Source organism: Aedes albopictus, chromosome 3, assembly GCF_035046485.1.
Source record: "Aedes albopictus strain Foshan chromosome 3, AalbF5, whole genome shotgun sequence".
NCBI classification, from domain to species: Eukaryota; Metazoa; Arthropoda; class Insecta; order Diptera; family Culicidae; genus Aedes; species Aedes albopictus.
Window position 1 is genome coordinate 45,638,944 of NC_085138.1, and position 21,238 is coordinate 45,660,181.

At 41.8% G+C, this 21,238-nt stretch overlaps 1 protein-coding gene across 5 annotated transcripts; it reads left to right on the forward strand.

Annotated features, from left to right (window-relative positions):
- Positions 1–872: 872 nt before the first annotated feature.
- On the forward strand, positions 873–20,714 carry LOC109410433 (uncharacterized). 5 transcript variants are annotated; one of them, XM_062842773.1, is made up of 8 exons: positions 875–1,671; positions 1,749–1,937; positions 2,116–2,280; positions 11,410–11,481; positions 11,914–11,991; positions 13,351–13,437; positions 19,710–19,790; positions 20,324–20,714. In XM_062842773.1, exons 1-8 carry the CDS (start codon positions 1,031–1,033, stop codon positions 20,532–20,534), a joined length of 1,524 nt encoding a protein of 507 aa, XP_062698757.1. In that variant the 5' UTR covers positions 875–1,030; the 3' UTR covers positions 20,535–20,714. The 5 variants fall into 5 exon arrangements, with proteins under 5 accessions (XP_062698760.1, XP_062698759.1, XP_062698757.1 ...); XM_062842772.1 differs by having other exon boundaries at positions 876–1,671; positions 19,710–19,805; XM_062842776.1 differs by lacking the exon at positions 2,116–2,280 and having other exon boundaries at positions 873–1,671; positions 19,710–19,805.
- The last annotated feature ends 524 nt before the right edge of the window (positions 20,715–21,238 follow it).

The following is a 21,238-nucleotide window of genomic DNA, read 5'->3' on the forward strand; positions in this document are numbered from 1 at the left end:
AATAATCTTTTAGGGCCTAACTGCATTCAAAAGGGCCTAACTGAAAATTACCTTTCAAATCAGATAAGCCCTTTTGTAAATTTTCATTATTTTTCATATTTTCCAATAATTTTAGTAGTTCTTTAACTTTCCTGGAATTATAGATAAAAATAAATCCAAAATATTTTAAATTAGCTAAAATTAAGAAAAAATAAAAGGGCCTAACTGAAACAGATAAGCCCTTTTGTAAATTTGGGTTATTTTCCATGTTTTTCAATAATTTTGAGTAGCTCTTTAACTTTCCTTGAATTGTCGAAAATAATAATCCAGAATAATTAAAATTAGCTAAAAATAAGGAAAAAATAAAAGGGCCTAGCTGATTTTTAGATTGTTAAAGGGCCTATCTGCCGTTCATATTCAAAATACATTATTTATGAATTTTTTGCTATTTGTATGAAGCCAATAATGCACAGTACCATAAAGTAGATTCCCATACGTGTCAATAGATGGAATAAAACACTAATGGAACTAAACACTAATGGAATAAATAACTAATCTGGGAGGTAATCTTCTCATGCGATTTTCTCAATGTTTACGTTTTGCAGATAGGCCATTTTCAAAAGTTACGCTAGATTTGCTCATGACTGCAGTTCGTCGAGCTGAGTTGAGCTGAGCTGAATATATATGACTCGGCCCTGCGGGCCTCGGATCGAAAGTCGGGTTTTCGAGCGTTTTTTATACCCTTCTTATGGGTGTAAGAATAAGGATTACAATGTTACGATTTTTAGAGAAATGGTTGATCGGGAAATAGCCTGACAGTGTCGCTCCCCTTATAAGAACCTGTTGGGATAAGTTTTTATAGCGTGCGTCCTTAATAGCTAATGGGACTGATTCCAATCCAGATTAATTGTCAAACTTCGGATTAACTTCGTGTTCGCTCCAAACAAGCGACGAGTAGTAAATATCTCGCAGTGGTGGCTGGCGTGCAAAAAGCGCAAAAAAGTGCTAAGATTTTTACAGATTCTAGTGAAAACGAACAGGAAATCGAAAAATGTCCAGTGAGTCGGATACCAGCGGCGATGAAGGAGATTTCTCTGAAAACGAAAAGCCACTGGCAGGTGCGACCGAGTATTCCTCGGTACGCATATACACCGAACAGGATATGTTCCCCACGAAGATAGATCCTTTGTGTGAGATTCCCGATTGGCCACTGGCCACTTACTGGCCGGTGTTTTTGGGGGGCTTCCGGGTCGAATCTTGGATCGAATCGACGTGGAGTGTGCAGATTTCCAACTATTTCGCCTGCCGGGGTCTTCTGACCAGGATGATGGTTTTCCCTCGCAGTCGCGATGATATTTTCGAAAAATACCAGCAAAATGTTCTCATGCTGGATGCGCTGGTGTACTTCACTTCGAAAGAGGATGCCAAGCGTGCGGTGGCTACCTGCCACCACCAGTTCTACTACGGATACCGGCTGAATGTCCTGCCGGGTCGATTTCCACTGTACTACGATCCGGTGAGAACCATCCGATTTCACAAGGTTGGCGTCGACCGAGTGGTGGAACGCATCGTATTGCGCAGCCTGTCGAAGTTTGGCGATATCGACTTCCTGGCGAGATACCCTAGGGATGACGTCGTAGTGGAGTTCGCTTCGGTCGAGGATATGCTGTGCGCACTGCGTAATCAGAAGCGGTAAGAGTTTTTTATCGATTGATTTGTTGAAACACAAAAATATGTTAATAATATGTATCTATTTTATTTTTCGCCAGTTTGAGACCGCAAGAAGTGACGGGACCAACCCAGAAGCAACGCTTCGTCGAGCAGGACGTAATCCGAGACATCCAGGATGCCATGAGACAAAACTACGGCTTCATGACTATGCAACCGGAAATGGAGGTTCTGGTGCAGCTGTTCACGGGACAGCAGCCAAACGTGAACACGTTATGGAATACGCAAAGGTACGTGTTCGTCTGTAATTGTGGGTAGATGTGTAAGAGACAGTGGTTCTATCAGGCAGTCTGGAACAATTTGTTTAAGCAAACTAACAATAACTATCTAGATAGATCTATTGTCTAATAATCATATTGTGTATGCCTAAGTTTCACCCATTTCTTTCGTCTTTTGTCTATCTTTCAGGCCCCTCAAGACTCGCTTCTCGGAGAAGCGAAAATATTTTAAAAAGAGAAGATTAAATGGTTCTAAGTATAGCAAACACCGTTGGGAAGCACAGAACGTGATTGAAACTAATAAAATACTTCAAAAGCATGGTCTTCCTCCAATCTCAGGGCAGAACATCAGTGGGTAAGTAATTGATTGAATTGTTATTCAAATGAAGGACAGAGCAGAAAACTATTTTTGCAATTCCTAATCATAATTGGCAAGTTTACTCCATAGTAATGTGTAGCTTAACGGCCTACATTTCCTTGTGTGTAGAAGTGTTGCATAATGAAGCACACTATGCAACAGAAAATTGTTGCGTAATGATATTTATGCAACACTTTTCTGTGCCCGAGTATAACCTGTTAAAGAGATCTATTAATGATGTACGCCTTTTTCGTCGCTTCTAACGCCGCCTCTACGTCTATTGTGCAGTTCAAATCTGAATTATTCGTTCTACGCATAGTTAACCCAAGTTGAAAAACTTGAAACTGAGAAATAACGCGATTAAAGTTCCAAAATGTTTTTGCTTTCTTTCGACAAAGCGATGCAACAAATTTAATTTTAGTTTTCATAGTATTGTGAGAACAATCGGATGTTGCCTCAGTGTACGCGCAGAATCTCGAGGCCGCGTTGACAGACGAGGGCGAGCTCGATGAGGCCCCTCTAGAGGACTGCTGGAGTACAGTGAAAGCAGCCATCAACGACGCAGCCGAGGGCACCATCGGGTACGTGGAACGGAATCGACGGAACGAATGGTTCGACGAGGAGTGCAGAACGGTTTTGGAGCAGAAGAACGCAGCGCGGGCGGTAATGCTGCAGCAAGGGACCCGACAGAACGTGGAACGGTTCAAACAGAAGCGGAAACAGCAGACCCGCCTCTTTCGGGAGAAAAAGCGCCGTCTGGAAGAAGCAGAGTGCGAAGAAATGGAACTGCTGTGCCGTTCCCAAGAAACACGGAAGTTCTATCAGAAGCCCAACGCATCCTGCAACGGGTTCGAGCCGCGAGCCGAAATATGCAGGGATAAAGATGGAGGCCTCTTGGCGGACGGGCGTGAGGTGATCGAAAGGTGGAAACAGCACTTCGATCAGCACCTGAATGGCTTGGAGAACGTAGGCACGGGAAACCACGGCAAATGAGGAAACGACGACACCAGTGCAGCGGAGGACGGAAAGGAACCAAGTCCCACACTGAGGAAAGTTAAGGATGCCATTCATCAGCTAAAACCAACGAAGCAGCTGGTAAGGATGGTATCGCAGCTGAACTCATCAAGATGGGCCCAGAAAAGTTGGCCACCTGGCTGCACCGGCAGATAGTCAGAATCTGGGAAACCGAACAGCTACCGGAGGAATGGCAGGAAGGGGTTATTTGTCCCATTCACAAGAAAGGCCACCATTTGGAATGTGAGAACTTCAGAGCGATCGCTGTTTTGAATGTTGCCTAAAAATTGCTATCCCAGATCATCTTCCGTCGTCTGTCACCTAAAACGAATGAGTTCGTGGAAAGTTATCAAGCTGGCTTCATCGACGGCCTGTTGACAACGGAGCAGATCTTCACCGTACGGCAAATCCTCCAGAAATGCCGTGAATACCAGGTCACAACGCTTAACCTGTTCATCGACATCAAAGCGGCATACGACAGTATCGACCGCGCAGAGCTATGGAGAATCATGGTCAGAAACGGCTTTCCTGGGAAGCTGACTAGACTGATTAAAGCAACGATGGACGGTGTGCAAAACTGCGTAAGGATTTCGGGTGAATCATCCAGTTCATTCAAATCTCGCCGTGGACTGCGACAAGGAGATGGACTCTCATGCCTACTCTTCAACATCGCTTTGGAGCAGCAAAGGTCGGACTGGTGATGAATGCCTCAAAAACAAAGTACATGCTGGTAGGCGGAACCGAACACGACCGGATCCGTCTGGGTAGTAATGTTACGATAGACGGTGATACTTTCGAGGTGGTGGAGGAATTCGTCTACCTCGGATCCTTACTGACGGCTGACAACAACGTGAGCCGGGAAATTCGAAGGCGCATCATCAGCGGAAGTCGGGCCTACTACGGGCTCCAGAAGAAACTGCGGTCGAAAAAGATTCACCCACGCACCAAATGCACCATGTACAAAACGCTAATAAGACCGGTGATCCTCTACGGACACGAGACATGGACCATGCTCGAGGAGGACCTGCAAGCACTAGGAGTTTTCGAACGACGCGTGCTAAGGACGATCTTCGGCGGTGTGCAGGAGAACGGTGTGTGGTGAAGAAGGATGAACCTCGGAGCTCGCTTCACTTTACGGCGAACCCAGCTTCCAGAAGATGGTCAAAGTCGGAAGGATAGGTGGGCAGGGCATGTTGCAAGAATGCCAGACAACAACCCTGCAAAGCTGGTGTTTGCAACTGACCCGGTTGGCACAAGAAGGCGTGGAGCGCAGAGAGCACGATGGGCGGAGCAGATGGAGCGTGACCTGGCGAGCATTGGGCGCGACCGAGGATGGAGAGCGAGTATTTATTATGGCGTACTATTGTTGATTATGTCTTGTCTTAATGATTTTCAACAAATAAATGTATGTATGTATGTATGTAGCTGCCCCAAGATTGAGTGCGAGTCAGTTGCAGACTGAAAAAGTTATAGAGGGTTGTTCCGTGAATTTGAGTATGTTGGTAAGAGAATATGTGAATTAGTGACTAACACGACGTCTCCACTAGACAGAAATGTCTTGCCATTTTGCTGGACAGATGTGTCATGACAGAAATGTTCTCTCGCTGTTTGCATGGAAAGCAGTGGTGTTGATCATTTCTGTTGCGTTTTCTCTTTCTGGCAGCAAAATGGCAAGACATTTCTGTCTAGTGGATACGTGGGGTAAGGGTGTATAAATAAAAGTGAGTCAGTGAGTGGGGTAGTGAGTGAGTTGGTGGGCATGTGAGATCTGTTCTGTGGGAGTCACTGTATTAGTGAGTTAGTCAGTAAGTATTCAGTGAGTTATAATGAGCGAGTTCGTGAATGAGCGAGGTCATGAGTGCGTGAGTGAGTGAATGAGTAAAATTATTAATGAGAGAGTTTATAGATCAGTAAGTGATCAAGTTGGTAAAAGATTGAGTTAATGACTTCAGGAGCTAATAAGTTGGTGAATGAGTGAGTTGATGACTTAGTGAGTATGTGAGTGAGTGAGTGGAAGAAAATTAGTGAGCTAGTAAATTGGTAAGTAAACGAGTTAATGGATGAGCTTATGAAATAGTGAGTTTGAGAGTTAGTTAGTAGGAAAGTCGATAAGTGGGTTGTTGAATTAAAAGGCAAGTTAGTGATTTAGTGTGCTAGTAAGTGAAGTAGTGAATTCGACAATGATTTTTCATAAGGGCCTAACTTACTTGATCGATTTCTCATCGTCGACTCTCTCTTTCGCTAATAACTTGATCAAAACAAACAAAATCATTATTATTTTTGTTTCTATAGCAACATGTACCTAGTTGTTTTCTTCGCATTCCAACCAAAAAATCTTTGGAAAACTCAATACATATTCTGTGATAACACAAAGAGAGGATCGATGAAGAGAACTCGGAAATGTCAGTTAGGCCCAAATGAAAAATCAGTGTCGAATTAATAAGTATATGACTATGAGTAAGCTAGCGAGTTAGTGAATTAGTGAATAAGTGAGCTAGTTAATGAGTGAATGTGTGAGTAAATGAGTGTATTAATAAGCAAGTGGGTAAGTGAGTGAGTCTGTTAGTGAGTAAATAAGTGTTAGTTAAGGTGGCCCACACTTATATGAAAAACAAAAATTTCGAAAAATGCCAAGTCTTACCTCCTCGATCAATTGTTTTGGACTCCCAGAAGCTGCGTTCAAAATTTGAGCAACATCGGTTGAGCCTAAGGGGGCGCTCAAAACGCTTGAAGTTTGTATGGGAAAACTTGGCCAAATGTATGCAGAAATTTAAAATTTTCGAATTTTGCCGCTAGGTGGCTCTGTAAGCGTTCAATAATCAAACCCTTTGGTATTATTGTAGGTGACTATATGCCAAACAACTTTGTCGAAGACCGCAAAGTGATCCAACGTCTGTGAAAAAAGTTATACCCTAGGAAAAGTGAGGATAAACTTTATTGTTATTTTTCCAATACATGTAAAGGAATAATATCAATAATAAAATCTCAGTACTTTGCCTCACTTTGCCTAGGGTATAACTTTTTTCACAGCCGTCGGATCACTTCGCGGTCTTCGACAAAGTTGTTTGGCATATAGTCACCTACAATATTACCAAAGGGTTTGATTATTGAACGCTTACAGAGCCACCTAGCGGCAAAATTCGAAAATTTAAAATTTCTGCATACATTTGGCCAAGTTTTCCCATACAAAATTCAAGCGTTTTGAGCGCCCCCTTAGGCTCAACCGATTTTGCTCAAATTTTGAACGTAGCTTCTGGGAGTCCAAAACAACTGATTTAGGAGGTAAGACTTGGTATTTTTCGAATTTTTTGTTTTTCATATAACTGTGGGCCACCCTAGTGTTAGTGTTATCTAACTCACAGAGAGGAATATAGTGAGCTAGTGAGAAATGTAGTGAGTTGACAAGTAAATGAGTGAGTGAGCGAGTGAGGAGTTAGTGAGTTAGTGGACTAGTGAGTAGTGAGACTGTTAGTGATTGAATGTCTGGGTAAAAAATGAGTGAGTTATTGATATAATGAAAGTGAGAGCTGCTAAGTGCGTGAGTTAGTAAGTGACCGAACCTGTTGGCACAGAGAAACAGACGTATCACTTGGAACAAAATGCGATAAAAATCATCGTCACGCAAACGTAATCGCCCAATGCTAATTACGCTCTGGTACGCAAACCCACTGAGTAGATGGCGTTAGTGAGCAAACGTCAAACAGGAGCAAAAACGATGCGAGCGCCATGAGCGAGCGGTTTGCTAACTACGGAATATTTGAATAAACCGTTAAAAAGGAAAACGATGGGAAGTGAGTAGAGTGAGACGTCTGTTTGTCTGTGCTGTTAGCGAGTGATATAATAAATTAGTGGATGATGTGGTGAGTTGAAATATTGATTAGTGACTGAGTAAATAAAAGAGTGAGCAGATGGTCAAATGAGTGAGTGAGTGAGTGAATGACCTAGTGAGTTAATGAAGTAGTGACTGAGTGAACCTGTTAGTAAATGAAAGTGTGAGTAAATGACCGAATGAGTGAGTTAGTGAGTGATGTAGTGAGTTACAAATTTAATGAGTAAGTGAGTTGGTAAGTGAGTAAAAAGGTAAGCGAGTGAGCCCATTAGTGAGTAAGTGAGTGAATGTGTGATTGAGTCAGTGAGTGAATTAGTGAGTAAGCGTGTGTGCGTGGGGTCCACGGTGGGGTCTGTGTCATTTGGCATAAAGCCATTTTGCATAAGGCCGTTTGGCATAAGGTCACTTGGCATAAAGACATTTGGCATAACGGCCATTTGGCATAATGGACACTTGGCATAATAAAGAAGGGTGCATTTTGGGTATGCCAAATGACCGTTATGCCAAGTGACCTTATGCCAAACGTCCTTATGCCAAATGTCCCGCTCCCGTGTGCGTGAATGATAGTGATGGCTACAAATGATGATTAATGAAGATGGCAATTGTCAACATTGGCAATACACTAGACATTCGATCGGTGCAAATTGCACTGCAATTCTAACTGCAAGTCCGGTAAGTGCAACAAATTTGCACTTATCGCACCGCCAAATGTCAAAATGGTGCGCCATGTTAGCCCAAATGAACAGTCGGATGATGTTCACGTTCATTTAACGTCAGTTGATGGTTTGATGGTTTGTTGACACTGTCAGGCGTTGTAGTTATTGGATTTTCGTTCGCTAAGTGAAACGTTAACATGTTGCAGTTATCGAACGTCTAGTGTAACAACATTGTGCTAGTTGGCACTCGAGTTGGCATGGATACATCCTTTCGTTGGTTCAAACGCATGGGATCCAAACTGTCAAGTGTCAACAATTCTCAGTACCTACTATAGTGGTAATCACGTTCAAATGTATGCGTGCCTTTTTTGTAGATGTAGTTGTGAAACTGCGAGGAAAATATTTGCACTCTTACCCCGGACGTTAGTTTTATCATTATATACCCGTTTTACCCAATTCGATTGGGTACTATTTGCATATGCAATCTGAATAGCCTTTCAATCGGCGTGCACTTTTGTGTGAGGAAAAATTTGCGCTAGTGTTCGTGTGTTGAAATGTCACTTATCTCTATGGATTCTCATGCTGCACCGCTTCACTGCAACCTACGTAAGAACACTACCCGTTTGATCCCTGACTGGTGTAGTCATTGAGATGGAGCAGTAGGTTGAGATATTTTACCACGTTGTGTGTTACACATTGTTTCGTTTTGTTGTGAAAAACTGTCTTTATTTGGCATGCTGTAAACTAACTTCTCTTACATGTGAATTATAAAATGTTCACAGCTAGATGCACACTTATGTCATGATTCACCCACTTTTGAAACCACTAATTTGGCAATCTATTAATTCACAAGCTCACTTTACCAAATTCATTTATTTACTCATCTAGTAACTTAGTGTCTAAATTACTAATTCATCAGCTTACCACCTCGCTAGCACATTCATTCAAAAACTCATTCATCAACTTGTTCACACTCACTTTCGCATGAACTCATTTAGTCACCGAATTTACTACTAACTCACAATTTACATAGGGTATCGCGCCACTTGGGCGGTGGCTTCTATATTCGTCTGTTTTTCACTATAACTCAGTCAATTTAGAACCAATTGACTTGAAATGTTGTACACGGGTAGATACTATACCTATCTCACTGCATTCCAAAAATTGTGTCAATTGGTTCAAATTTGACTGAGTTATAGCGAAAAACAGACGAAAATAGAGGGCACCGCCCAAGTGGCGCGATTCCCTATCACACTTATCTCTTCACTCGTTTATTTTATTTTTCATTTCACTAACAGTTAGTGAAATGAAAAATAAAATAAACGACAGACCCAATAACTCATCTACTCAATATCTCACCCCACTAACTGAAAAACTCGTTCACCAACCCACTAACCTGTTCAAGAACTACCTTTCTCGCAAACTGAGTCTTGGCGTTTGTTTTTTGTTGTGTGCGACCGTTCGCAATGCTGTTTTATTTTGTATGGCGAGTTTTAAAATTTTTAAAACTCGCCATACAAAATAAAACAGCATTGCGAACGGCCTTTAAGGACTTGTTACAATCTATCGTGAGACAAGTGAGTGAATGGATAAGTAAGAATCAATTCACTCACTCATCAATTGCGAGTTTATTTTAAATTTGATCTTATCTGAATACAGCAAGTGTCCTCTTTTATATGCCGAAAAATAGACAAGCGATTACCAAGCCATGAACTGCGCACTTACCGATTCAAAAAATCAATCAAGCATCCCAATTACCCGATAAAATAAAAAAAAAAGAAAAACTAACCAACTCAACATTCTTTGAATAATTCAAATTATTTGTCCTTCGTAACTATATGCAGAGACACGAATGTCTTTACACTGAAAAACAAGAGAACCCAAAATTGAGTATTTTTAAACTTACTTTTGAGTTCTTTTTTTCATCTCCTTTCATTCGCTCCCTTTATTGTTGTCAGAGAGTAAACTTTGAGAGTTCGAATGCGGGAAGCCAAAATTGAGTAAGTGACATAGTACCGAAAGTTGAGTAATTTAAACTGACGGTTGAGTAAAAAGAACTTCGACTCTAGGTACTTTGGTCGTATCCAGCTTTTTACGCTGGCTATAAAACAACGGGGGGTGATTCATTTTTGACAATTCTTGCCGACAGCTTTTATAGCTTTATCTTAGTAGGCAGAGTATTAATGTTGGTATTAAGGTTTGTTGATTTATTTGTCAAAAATTTTCACTGTCCGGAAGCCGCAATTTTGTTGGTCTTTTCTATGCATATAACGTATATTTTAACTAGTAATTGATTTTCATTGATTTTCATATGGTTTAAACACCCGAGAACCGCAAAACTGTGAAAAAAGGAGTTGATGAAAGCGATTTTACAATAGTGCATCGTAGCGCAGATACTGTAGGCTCGACTACTGAAATCACGATGAACAGTGTAACCAAACTTATATGGGTTTCCTACGAATTATTTTGCCTTTCGTTCGTGCCGCACGGGATTGGGTCAGTCAAACACTTGTTTTACTTCATACAAGAGCAAAAATATACCTCAGTGATAATTGCCCCCATTTTCAACTGTAACCTGGTATTTGTCAGACTCGATTGGGGGTTGATGAAGGGTTGTAGAGTATACACTACAGGATCAGGGAACCTTTCGATTCAGGGGAAGGTGCATGGGAAAATGTTTCCAAAATGAAAGGTGTTAAATTAGAGGGGTTATTTTGTACTACATAGTCGTGCTTAATTCGTCGATCAGGATGTGTTTTTGAGCACCTGGCGTTTAGAAAGGTCGTCGTTCAATCGCGCTATACTGAGAGCGGGGATATGGAAAACTAGTCATTCCGGGCAAAAACAAAGCATAGAATCAGTCAAATCTCCCTAGATCTTGATCCTTGTAGGTCCTATGCAGTTGAAACAGCCTACGACAGGCTCAAATGAATAGCAGATACAGGACATAGCTCGGCATAGTCTCTCCTGATTGCCTTTTAACTGTGGATGGTAATGCCGTTCTGAAATTCACGCCTGGTTCCATATTTCCTCCTTGCTTCTTAACGGCAGCATTTTTATCAAGCTAGAATAGTCAAAATTGTTAGAAACCAATTGAAAATTATAAATAAATTGAAAATGAATGTCTCTTGTTTACGAAGATGTGAAAATTCTTGTCGTTCCGCTATGTCAACATTGAAAATTGTCCACAAAGCTTACTTTGATTCAACCATAATAGAATTTATAGTGGCGGCAAGAAATGTCATTCACAGTTTATGGCAAGCCAGCGTAAAAAGCTGGATACGCCTAAATGCAAACTACCTACCTCAACATCGACTCCACCAACTCAAAATTGGCTTCCCACACGCAACCTCGAAGTTGGGTGGAATGAACTCACTTTTGGGTACTTTTGTTTCTCCGTGTAGGCTCTACATACTTGAGCAGTGTTGCCAATTATCAAAACAATGTTGTCTCATCTTTAAATATCCAATAAAGATCGCTTAAAGTTGAATAGTGATGAGAATACCTGTAGGATTGTTTCCAGTTCACCATATCACGGTGTAATTCTATCGATTTCGTTAAAAAAAAACAAATTATTTATTGTTGTACATAGGTACTACAGTGCCGTTTTTTTGCTTTGTCTTACAGGCGGATGCCGAAAATGACGAAAGGTCAAAAGCGCCAATATCGGGCTAACAAAGCCAAAGAGACACAAAACTGGTAAGTATCAGGTTTTTAAGCATTGTCAAAATATCACTTTTATACAGACAAACAGACGACATGTGATACTGCAATCACTGAATGGACCGTTGAGCTTAAAATATGTTCTAAACTGATTTTTTTTCGTACAAAGATTCAAGATGTGTATCAAATAGAGCAATAGAGGTAATGAACTATAGAGGAAGAGTGTCGCTGGAGTCGCTCGCTGAAACATCTTTTGCTGGCGGAGATAGTAAGGGATATAAGTGTCACAGCGATAAAGTATGTAGTTCGACATGTATCTACCAGGCATGTTTGCGAACAAGAACAAAGGGAACGTCAGCGACATTCGTTCTCTGTAGGTTATTAACTTTATTGTGTTAACGAGTATCACAATCCATTCCGATTCTTGGTCTGTGATATTATTTACTTACAAGTTTTTTTTTCCTTCAGGAAACGAAAGTTCAAAAATATCAAGAAGATGAAGACCGAACCTGATGCCGACGTATCGGATGCGAGATATTACGACAGGTTAGTAAATAAATAAAAATCGTTTTTATTTATGTAAGTTTACAATTGAACTGTTGACTTTGTGACCGTGCGGTTAGCAGCGTCAGCCGTTTAGTCGTTTCGTAAGCCTCAGAGTGTGGGTTCCATTCCCGTTCCAGTCGCTGAAAACTTTTCGTCAATTGGAAAATTCTCCACTAGACCACTGGGTTTTTCGTGTGATGTCCGTTGTCTCATGTTAGTTTATCGTTTAGTCTGTGCAACCTCTGGTTGACGACGATGTAATGTCTTTTAAAAAGTTTCCCCTTACCATTGTCACAGTCGTGGAGTCACGGTGTCGCTGTTTGGTTATTGCACTGCGGAATTTCAATGAGCTTGCCTTTGTCTCTCTCTCTTCTTGGCGTAACGTCCTCATTGGGACAAAGCCTGCTTCTCAGCTTAGTATTCTATGAGCACTTCCACAGTTATTAACTGAGAGCTTCCTCTGCCAATGACCATTTTGCATGCGTATATCGTGTGGCAGGCACGAAGATACTCTATGCCCAAGGAAGTCAAGAAAATTTTCTTTACGAAAAGATCCTGGACCGACCGGGAATCGAACCCGTCACCCTCAGCATGGTCATGCTGAAAACCCGTGCGTTTACCGCCTCGGCTATATGGGCTTGCCTTTGTCTCTACCCGCAATCATGTGATTTGTCTTTAAAAGACACTACACCGTTTTCAACCAGAGTTTGCACAGACTGAACGATTACTAACATGAGACAACGGACAATACATGAAACACCCAGTGGAGAGTTTTCCATTTGACGAAAAGTTTCCATCGACTGGAGCGGGAATCGAAACCTCACTTCCTTACGAAACGGCCAGACGACTGATGTCCTTAACTGTACGGCGATTTTTTTTTTCGCATGCACTTTTACCACAGAGAACTTTTACTGCAATGCGATGTTTTTCAAATGCACATTGGCGATGTACAGCAACCGCTCGCTCATTGCAATGCTGTCTAAATAGTTGCTAGTCCGCTAATTGCAAAATTTGACAGTTCCAATCAAGTGTCAAACGTGTACTGTCAGCGCATTTCGATGCCCTTTAGTGTCAAATTGACGTTGCAATTAGCGAATGGCATCCGTTGGTTCCAATGTAAACATTAGTAGTTTGCGGTAGCTTTTCGTTCTACCATAAGACGGAAAGTTTTCTCTGAATTACCAATAAGTCAAGCTGGGTCGCAAAGCGAAAGAACCTCCGGAGAACTTTCCCAGCATTCCTGATCGGCCAGATTATTCTTATTATTCTCTTAGTCTTATTTTATTAGTTATTTTCATTATTATTAGTTTTAATATTACATTATTTGTTATCATTATTTTTTTTATTATTATTTTGCAGTGCATTCGACAATGTCAAGATAAAGATCGAACCTGGAAGTAGTCAAGATCCTGGCTACGGTAATTCGGCATTAGCATTCGTCGACAGGTATGTGTTATAGTTTGAGACCAGCGCTGGTAGACTCTTGTTCGAATCTTAAGTTCTCATACTCGAGAAATGCTCATGAGATTTTCAACCGAAGCTTCCTCAATAAACCAACACAATATACGGACCGTACTGTAGATGGTTCAACAATACCACAGACTGTTCGAATCGTATCCTGAATGGGTGATGAAGCACGTTTTACGGTTATTGGTCTCAAATATCGTTCACAATATTTTTGTTAACTCTATTTTTTTTATTTATTTCGATCTGAACATCAGTTTTCGTCATCTAAAATCGATTTAAACATGTTTAAGATGACGATCCTTTTATATTCGCGGCTATGTGAATTTCGGTTTTTTTTTTCTTTTTTTTATTTTGACAGGATGTCTATGTTAAAGTAGGCACATAAGCAAGTGCGATGCTAAGCATGCCATGTCATGACTTTAGTATGTAGTTAATTAGAAATAAATCATCAGTTATTGTTAGACCATCAACCGAGTCGGTTGTTCTTTCATTTCAACTTTCCAAGATATTGTGGGCCCTGCGCTTGGGCATCCGTTGCCGTAGCAACCAATCAACAAGTGGAAATTTTTTTCTCAAGCCGAAGCCGAAATGGAGAAAGTTCAAGTTCCGAAGCTAAATGGATCGAATTACAGCAGCTGGAAGTTCAGCACCGAGCTGCTGCTGATCCGGGAGAACCTCTGGAAGATTGTTACCAAGCTACGGCCGGAAGAAGCAGCTGCGACGGAAAACGCTCCGGGGAAAGCTGCTGCCATTGAAGCTTGGGATTCCGGAGACCAGTGTGCGCGAGCCACAATCGGTCTTTTGATTGAGAGCAATCAGTATGGCCTCATCAAACAGACGAAATCGGCACGCGAAGCATGGGACAGGCTGAAGGGCCATTTTGAGAAGCCTACGCTGACATCGAAGGTATCGTATCTCCGGAGTTTGAACGCCAAACGGTACTGCGAAGGCGAGGACATGGAGAAGCACGTGCACGAAATGGAGGAAGTTTTCGAGCGCCTCTTCGTGGCAGGGCTGAAGCTGGACGAAAAGCTGCAGGTTGCGCTGGTGCTGAGCAGTCTCCCGAAAACTTTTAACACTCTGACAACCGCGTTGGAGAGTCGAGCGGACGACGAGCTGACACTGGACCTCGTAAAAACCAAGCTGATTCACGAAGTGACGAAGCAGGGAAGTTTCGACGAATCCGTTCTGAAGGCTGGATCCGGAAAGAAGGTCATCGTTTGCCACTACTGCAAACGGCCTGGACACAAGCAGAGGGAGTGCCGGAAGCAAGCCAGTGACCAAGAATCGGACACCAAGGGCGACCAGAGAAACCGGAAGAATCCATCCAAAGCGAAGGCAGTTCGTGAGACGAATGGCAGCTGCGCTATCACCGTGAAGGGGACTAAAAAAAACCGGAAGCTGGATCATCGATTCGGGGGCGACATCACACATATGTGCGCCGAGCAGGATTCGTTTCTGAACCTGGATGAAACCACCCACGAAAAAGTCATTTTGGCTGACGGGACGATGACAGCTGCGAATGGCAAAGGGACGTGCGAGTTGGATTGCTGCGATCTGCAAAGTAACAAACGTTCCATCACCTTTTCAGACACTTTGTTCGTGCCAAAAGTAGAATCCAATTTGATCTCCATGCGCAAACTCGTTGCGAAGGGCGGAAAAGTGGTTTTCGACACCGACAATTGCCGTATTCTGAAGGGTGAGCAGGTGGAAGCCGTGGCGGTTCCGACCGGTGTGTTGTACTGCTTCAAGAACCCTCACAATGCCATGAAAGCCAACGACAAAACGCACACGTCGAACTGCCAGCACGTGTGGCACAGGAAGCTCGGCCACCGGGACAACGATGCCATTCAGGAGCTTTCAAGAAGAAGCTAGCGATCGGCATGCTCCTCGAGGACTGCGGCATTCGATCCGTTTGCGAGTGCTGTCAAGAAGCGAAGTTTGCTCGACTCCCCTTTCCGAAGAAGACCAAGAAGCAGTCAAAACTACCGTTGGGCCTGATCCATGCAGACGTGTGTGGTCCGATGAAAAACGTTACCCCAGGAGGATGTCGGTACTACCGAAGAGAAGCTGAGGGATTTCGTAATGGAGATGAAGACGACGTTCGGCAAACCGCCGAAGATCATTCGCTCCGATAATGGTGGTGAGTTCAAGAACAGGTCTCTGGAGAAGTTCTTCAAGCAAGAAGGTATCAGGCAGCAGTTCACTGCACGTGCACCACACACCCCGCAGCAGAACGGAATAGCAGAATGCAAAAACCGCACGTTGAACGAAATGGCGCGGTGTATGCTTCAGGATGCAGGACTACCGACGAAGTACTGGGCAGAGGTCGTGAACACGGCGAGTTACCTCCAAAATCGACTACCGACTAGGTCACTGGAAGTCACACCATACGAAGCGTGGTGGGAAGAAAAGCCGGACCTGAGCCATGTGCAGCCATTTGGAGCTGACGCGTTCGTGTGGATTCCGAAGCAGAACCGAACGAAGCTGGATGCAGCAGCACAGAAGATGACTTGCGTTGGGTATCCGGGAATCTGGAAGATGTGTGCCATTCATTTGAGGAGGATCTTGTATGGCCTGTAGCAAGCCGGAAGGGTCTGGAACTGAAGCTACGGAAGCTGAAAGCTGCCTTTTCGTGAAGGCCGCCAAGTCGTCGTTCATCTTACTGTACGTAGATGACATGTTGATCGCCACCGAAGACGACACCGAGTATCAGCGAGTACGGAAGCACCTGGAAAGAAGATTCAAGATTACTTGTCTGGGTAATGTGAAGCAGTACCTCGGCATCCATGTCGAGCTACAAAAGGACGGAGAATTCCTGCTTAGTCAAGAAAGTTTTGGTTAGATTCGAGATGGAGCAAGCAAAACCGTTACAGATTCCGATGGATCCTGGCTACGTCACCGCAGAGCAAAAGAAGGAGAAAGTAATAACCACCACCGACAAATACCAGAATCTAGTGGGCGCTTTACTCTACGTCGCCGTATTCACACGGCCGGATCTGGCTATCACGGCGTCATCCTCGGGCGTAAGGTCAGCAAGCCAACGGAGAGCGACTGAACGGAAGCAAAGCGAGCGTTGCGGTACTTGAAGGGAACCGCTGGACTGAAGCTGCAGCTAGGAGGATCTGGTCATCTCGAGGGCTACGCTGACGGGAATTGGGTTGGTGATCGCGTCGCCTAGAAGTCAAATTCCTGTTTCTTGTTCAAGCTCGGCAATGGAACAAATAGCTGGACAGCACGAACGCAGGAGTATGTAACTTTGTCGTCCACCGAAGCGGGGTATGTCGCACTCGCCGAAGCAAGCAAGTAGCTACTCTGGCTGCTAAAGCTGATGCGAGGACTTGGCGAGGACATCCGGCCCCCAGTGACAATTCAGGAGGACAACCAGAGTTGCATCTCTATGCTGAACGCTGAAGGAGGGACGATACGGACGAAGCATATCGACACCAGATACAATTTCGCCCGGGATTTGGCCGCATCTGGAATCATCAAAGTAAAATATTGTCCGACGGAGGATATGTTGGCTGACGAAGCCTCTAACTGTGCTGGAACTGCGGAAGATAAGAGAAGAAGTTGGCCTGCAGAACATCGTCCTTGAGGAGGAGTGTTGAAGTAGGCACATAAGCAAGTGCGATGCTAAGCATGCCATGACTTCAGCCAAATCATCAGTTATTGTTAGACTAGACCAGTGGTGCTCAGGCTGGAGAATACCGCGGGCCAAATTTGCAATTCGGGATCGATCTGCGGGCCGCGTAAAACATCGATGCATAAAAACAACAAAAAGAACAAATCTAAAGTATATTTATTAAAAATCTGAACTGTTCAGAACTTGTGTAAGGGTCAAACTTTATAATCTATTGCCCTTCGTGGAGTTCAATTTAGATTCATAAGTTTGGTTGAGAAGAACGTTTGAGCTTCAAATTGAAATTCAAGCAAACAATTTAGAAGTTGCTCCTAGAATTGCCTTGAAGCCACTTCAAGAACTTGTCAAGCAGCATTTACAAGAATTTCTTTTGAATCGCTCCAAAAAGGTTTGCTGGATTTTCTCCTGAAATTTCTTGTGGAGTTGCTCCAGAAGGTTTTCGAGAAATTTCTTGAAGTTTCTTTTAGTTTTTCTAGAATTCTCTTGGAACACCTCCAAGAACGCAACTCCTCTTAGACTTGCCTTTGGAACTGCCCTAAAGTTATTTCAGGAATTCCTTATTAATCGTTTCCAAGAATTTCTCCTAGAGTAGCTTCCGGATTTTTCCGAAAATTTTGCAGAAGTTTCTTGAAGATTTTAGTAAATTCTTTCCATAAGTCTCTTCTGAAGTTGATAAAATACTTCATCATTAAATTTCTTCAAAAGTTAGATTTTTAACAGTTGTTTGCATAAGTTGCTTCAAATTTATTGTTCAAATTTTCCTCAGGCGTTCTAGGCATCTTTTGTGTCTTGATGCAGTTGGTCCTGGAATCTTGTTTGTAGTTACTCCTGAAAATTCTCTTTTTGTTGCTCGAGGAATTTATTCTAAAGTTGTTTAAGAAATTTCTGTGAGTGGCACCAGAACATTTTTTTAGGAGATACTCCTATAATTTCCATGCAGTATCGCCACAACTTTCTCATTGAGTTTCTTCAGGTTTATTTTCTCCAGATGATTTGAGTTTCTCCATATATTTCGCTTAAAGTTGCTTAAAATTTTTCTCCAATAATTTTTCCTGGAGTTTCTTCAAAAATGTATCCAAAAGTTTCTCCAAAAGGGCACAGGAGACGCTTTATGAATCTCGCCTGAGATTTTTTTTCTTTAAGTTCGTTCAGGAGTTTCGCTTGGACAATTCAAATTGGGTTCGTAAGTTTTGTTTCGAAAAATGTGTGAGTCTTGGAATAGAAATTTAAACAAACAGTGAAAATTAAACAATATTGGCAACCAAGTTGTGATTTGTTGAGAATTTTGTCAAAAACTTCGTGCTTTGTGATTTTATGTTTTTCGGAAAGGCGAAATGTGAAATATTTGCTCAGCGTTGCATTCACTGCGCTTAAAAACTGCAACTATTTTTAAATGATTTGAGATTACATTTTTAACAAACTTTCATTTGATTCGTACCACTTATAAATAACTATAAGCTGGCTTCGTAACTTAGCTGAAATGCTAAGGATTGTTCTCTTTGTTTATTTATCATTTAATTTGTGTTCAACACTGAGAAAATTGATCAGCATTTTTTTTAATGATTTCTTAATAAACTTAACGGGTTATTTCAAATAATCGTTCAAAAATTTCGATTCGTCTTAAAGTATTTCGCGGGCCGCATCTTAAGGCTTGGAGGGCCGCATGCGGCCCGCGGGCCGCAGGATGAGCACCACTGGACTAGACCATCAACCGAGTTGGTTTTTCTTTCATTTCAACTCCCCAAGAGTCTGTTCATAGGCAAAACCAAATTTTCAAAGTTTTCCAGGGTTTAGCTATGCTATTTGAAGTTTGGAAATCAGTTCATATTTTATCAATACATATGGGCAACAAATTGCGTAAATTATGTTTTTTTAATTGAGAAAAAAAACTTCAAAAATATCCTCATAGACAAATATCCTCATGACTTGAATTTTCTTGCCAACACTGTTTGGGATCGAGTCAACTTTCGTTGGTCGTACTAACACAATATCTGTACAAACTTGTAGGGTTCGTACTATGATATAAATATTTGAAATGTGCTCCATACTGATTATTGCCATGATTCAAAATAGCATTGAAATAATTTTCTTGGAATCATAAACACCGGTATTCAATCAACAGCAGGTAATAAAAAATCTCAACCTCCAAAAATCTCGCATGACGATCGGAAATGAACTTTCTGGTTGCTTAGGGGGACAATTTTTCATAGTCACGTTCACCTTCATGCTTCAAGAAGCAACTTGACCGGAACCTTGCACAGAAGTTCCAAAAAGGTTCTTCGCTAACCTCTTAAGGAACTTGAGAGCTGCTTAAGGTTGAAGGATTCGTCATTGACATAATCGTAATCATTAAATATTCGAAAGCAGTTTTCTCGCTCGAAACTGAAATTTCCGCAGTGAAAATGTGTTCACTGTACATACTTCATTCTCTACCCGCAATACAGTGAATACAATTTCACTGCGGAAATTTCAGCTTTGAACGAGAAAACTGCTTTCGAACTTTTAATGACGACGATTATGACAATGACGAATCCTTCAACCTTAAGATATTCCTCGGAATATCTTAAGCATTTTATATGTAACATTCTGTTTTTTTTTAATATTACAGGACGCCTAGCACTTTCAAAATAAAGAGCGAGCCTGGCAGCAGTGGATATCAAATGAACAACGATACATCGGAAATGATGACGTATGATAATGAGTGGTAAGCGTTATTTTGGCATATATTTTTGTTACAGCTTTTGAACGATAACTACACACAACGAAAAAAAAACTTACGAAAAACCTATTGATCGTTTGTCATAATCACCTCGATTTTGTTAATATCTGCTAAAAACATTAATGCACTCGCGCGTCATGTATTGTCTTCAATGGATCACTAAAATAACTAAAACGGCCGCTATGAAAAGAACAGATAGCGCCACCGTAGCCTTGTGTGTTTGACTTAACTTGACTGCTGTTACAATGTTAATGTCCATATACGGTGTCGCCTTTGTTTACATGCGGTGAACGAAAGAAAAGTTTGCTTCATTGATCCATTTTCACTCAATATTTACTTTCCCCGCCGAAAAATGCACTCTTGGCAAACAAACTTCCGGAACTAGTTATCGAGCGGAAGCTGTATTTGCCTTTCTTAACGAAGTTTGCTCCATTCACCTAAAATGTATGCTACCTTAACATTGAATTGCATTAAATTTTATTTTGTTATGAATTGTCCTACAGGCCATCAACAAGCAGCGGTCGCGGAAAAAAGAGAAACCGTAAGAGAAAACGGAATCCGTACGACAAGAACCCACCGAATGAGACAGACCACCACCAGCAGCCGCCGGTTGTTGATCGGGGCAAATTGGTGTGGCGTAATCCGAACATGGTTTGCAACCACTGCGGTAAGCCGGGTCATTTTAGGGAGAATTGCTTCCATCTCAGACGGTAGATGTGTTGAATGCGGTGAAGAGTATAAAAGCCCATTTTAGGTGATCATACAGTTTCAATTTTTTAAGCTCTTTCGAGTAAATTGAATTAATTTCTTTTTGTTTGCAATTGAAATCAGAATGCGCTGCATAATGTGCTAAACATAAGCAGTAAATGAAATGAATAAAGTTTTGAAGTGAAATGATAATTTGTCCTACCTTTGAAAATATCCGAAAATATCTTACAATCACCGCATAATGTCAAATATAAATATTTGGATTGTATGTGTTGGTATGTAGCTTATCAGGCTTAGGATGTTGATTTTTGGGCTCTATTCATCACACCCAATAGATAGATGCCCATATTGCATGGTATCATGACTTCAACCACAATTTCAAGGTCGCCATTGTGGATTATGGTCGCCATCTTCTAGTCATCAAGGCCAACCGAATGATATCCATTTAACCTGGGACAGAAAAAGACTCCTGTACACTTCATGAGTTCCTTTTTGGCCCCATATCAACTGTACAAAATTTCAGCTCGATCGAAGAAACTATGTTTAAGCGCCAGCCGTTTTATGTTTTCATGCGATTTACTATGGCGAAAATTATTTAAAAAAAAATCACCACAGGTTGCCCCTTAACCTCTAAAAAAAAATCGATGAATGATTTCTGTTGGAAATTTTAAAAGCGAGGAATCAATTCTCAGAAGACCGCAAAGTGGTCT

Coding starts and splice junctions, on each gene's coding strand:
- LOC109410433 (XM_062842772.1), top strand. CDS start 1,031: ATGTCCAGTGAGTCGGATACCAGCGGCGATGAAGGAGATTTCTCTGAA. Junction 1,672..1,748: donor GCACTGCGTAATCAGAAGCG/GTAAGAGTTTTT, acceptor ATTTTTCGCCAG/TTTGAGACCGCAAGAAGTGA. Junction 13,438..19,709: donor GCATTAGCATTCGTCGACAG/GTATGTGTTATA, acceptor TTAATATTACAG/GACGCCTAGCACTTTCAAAA.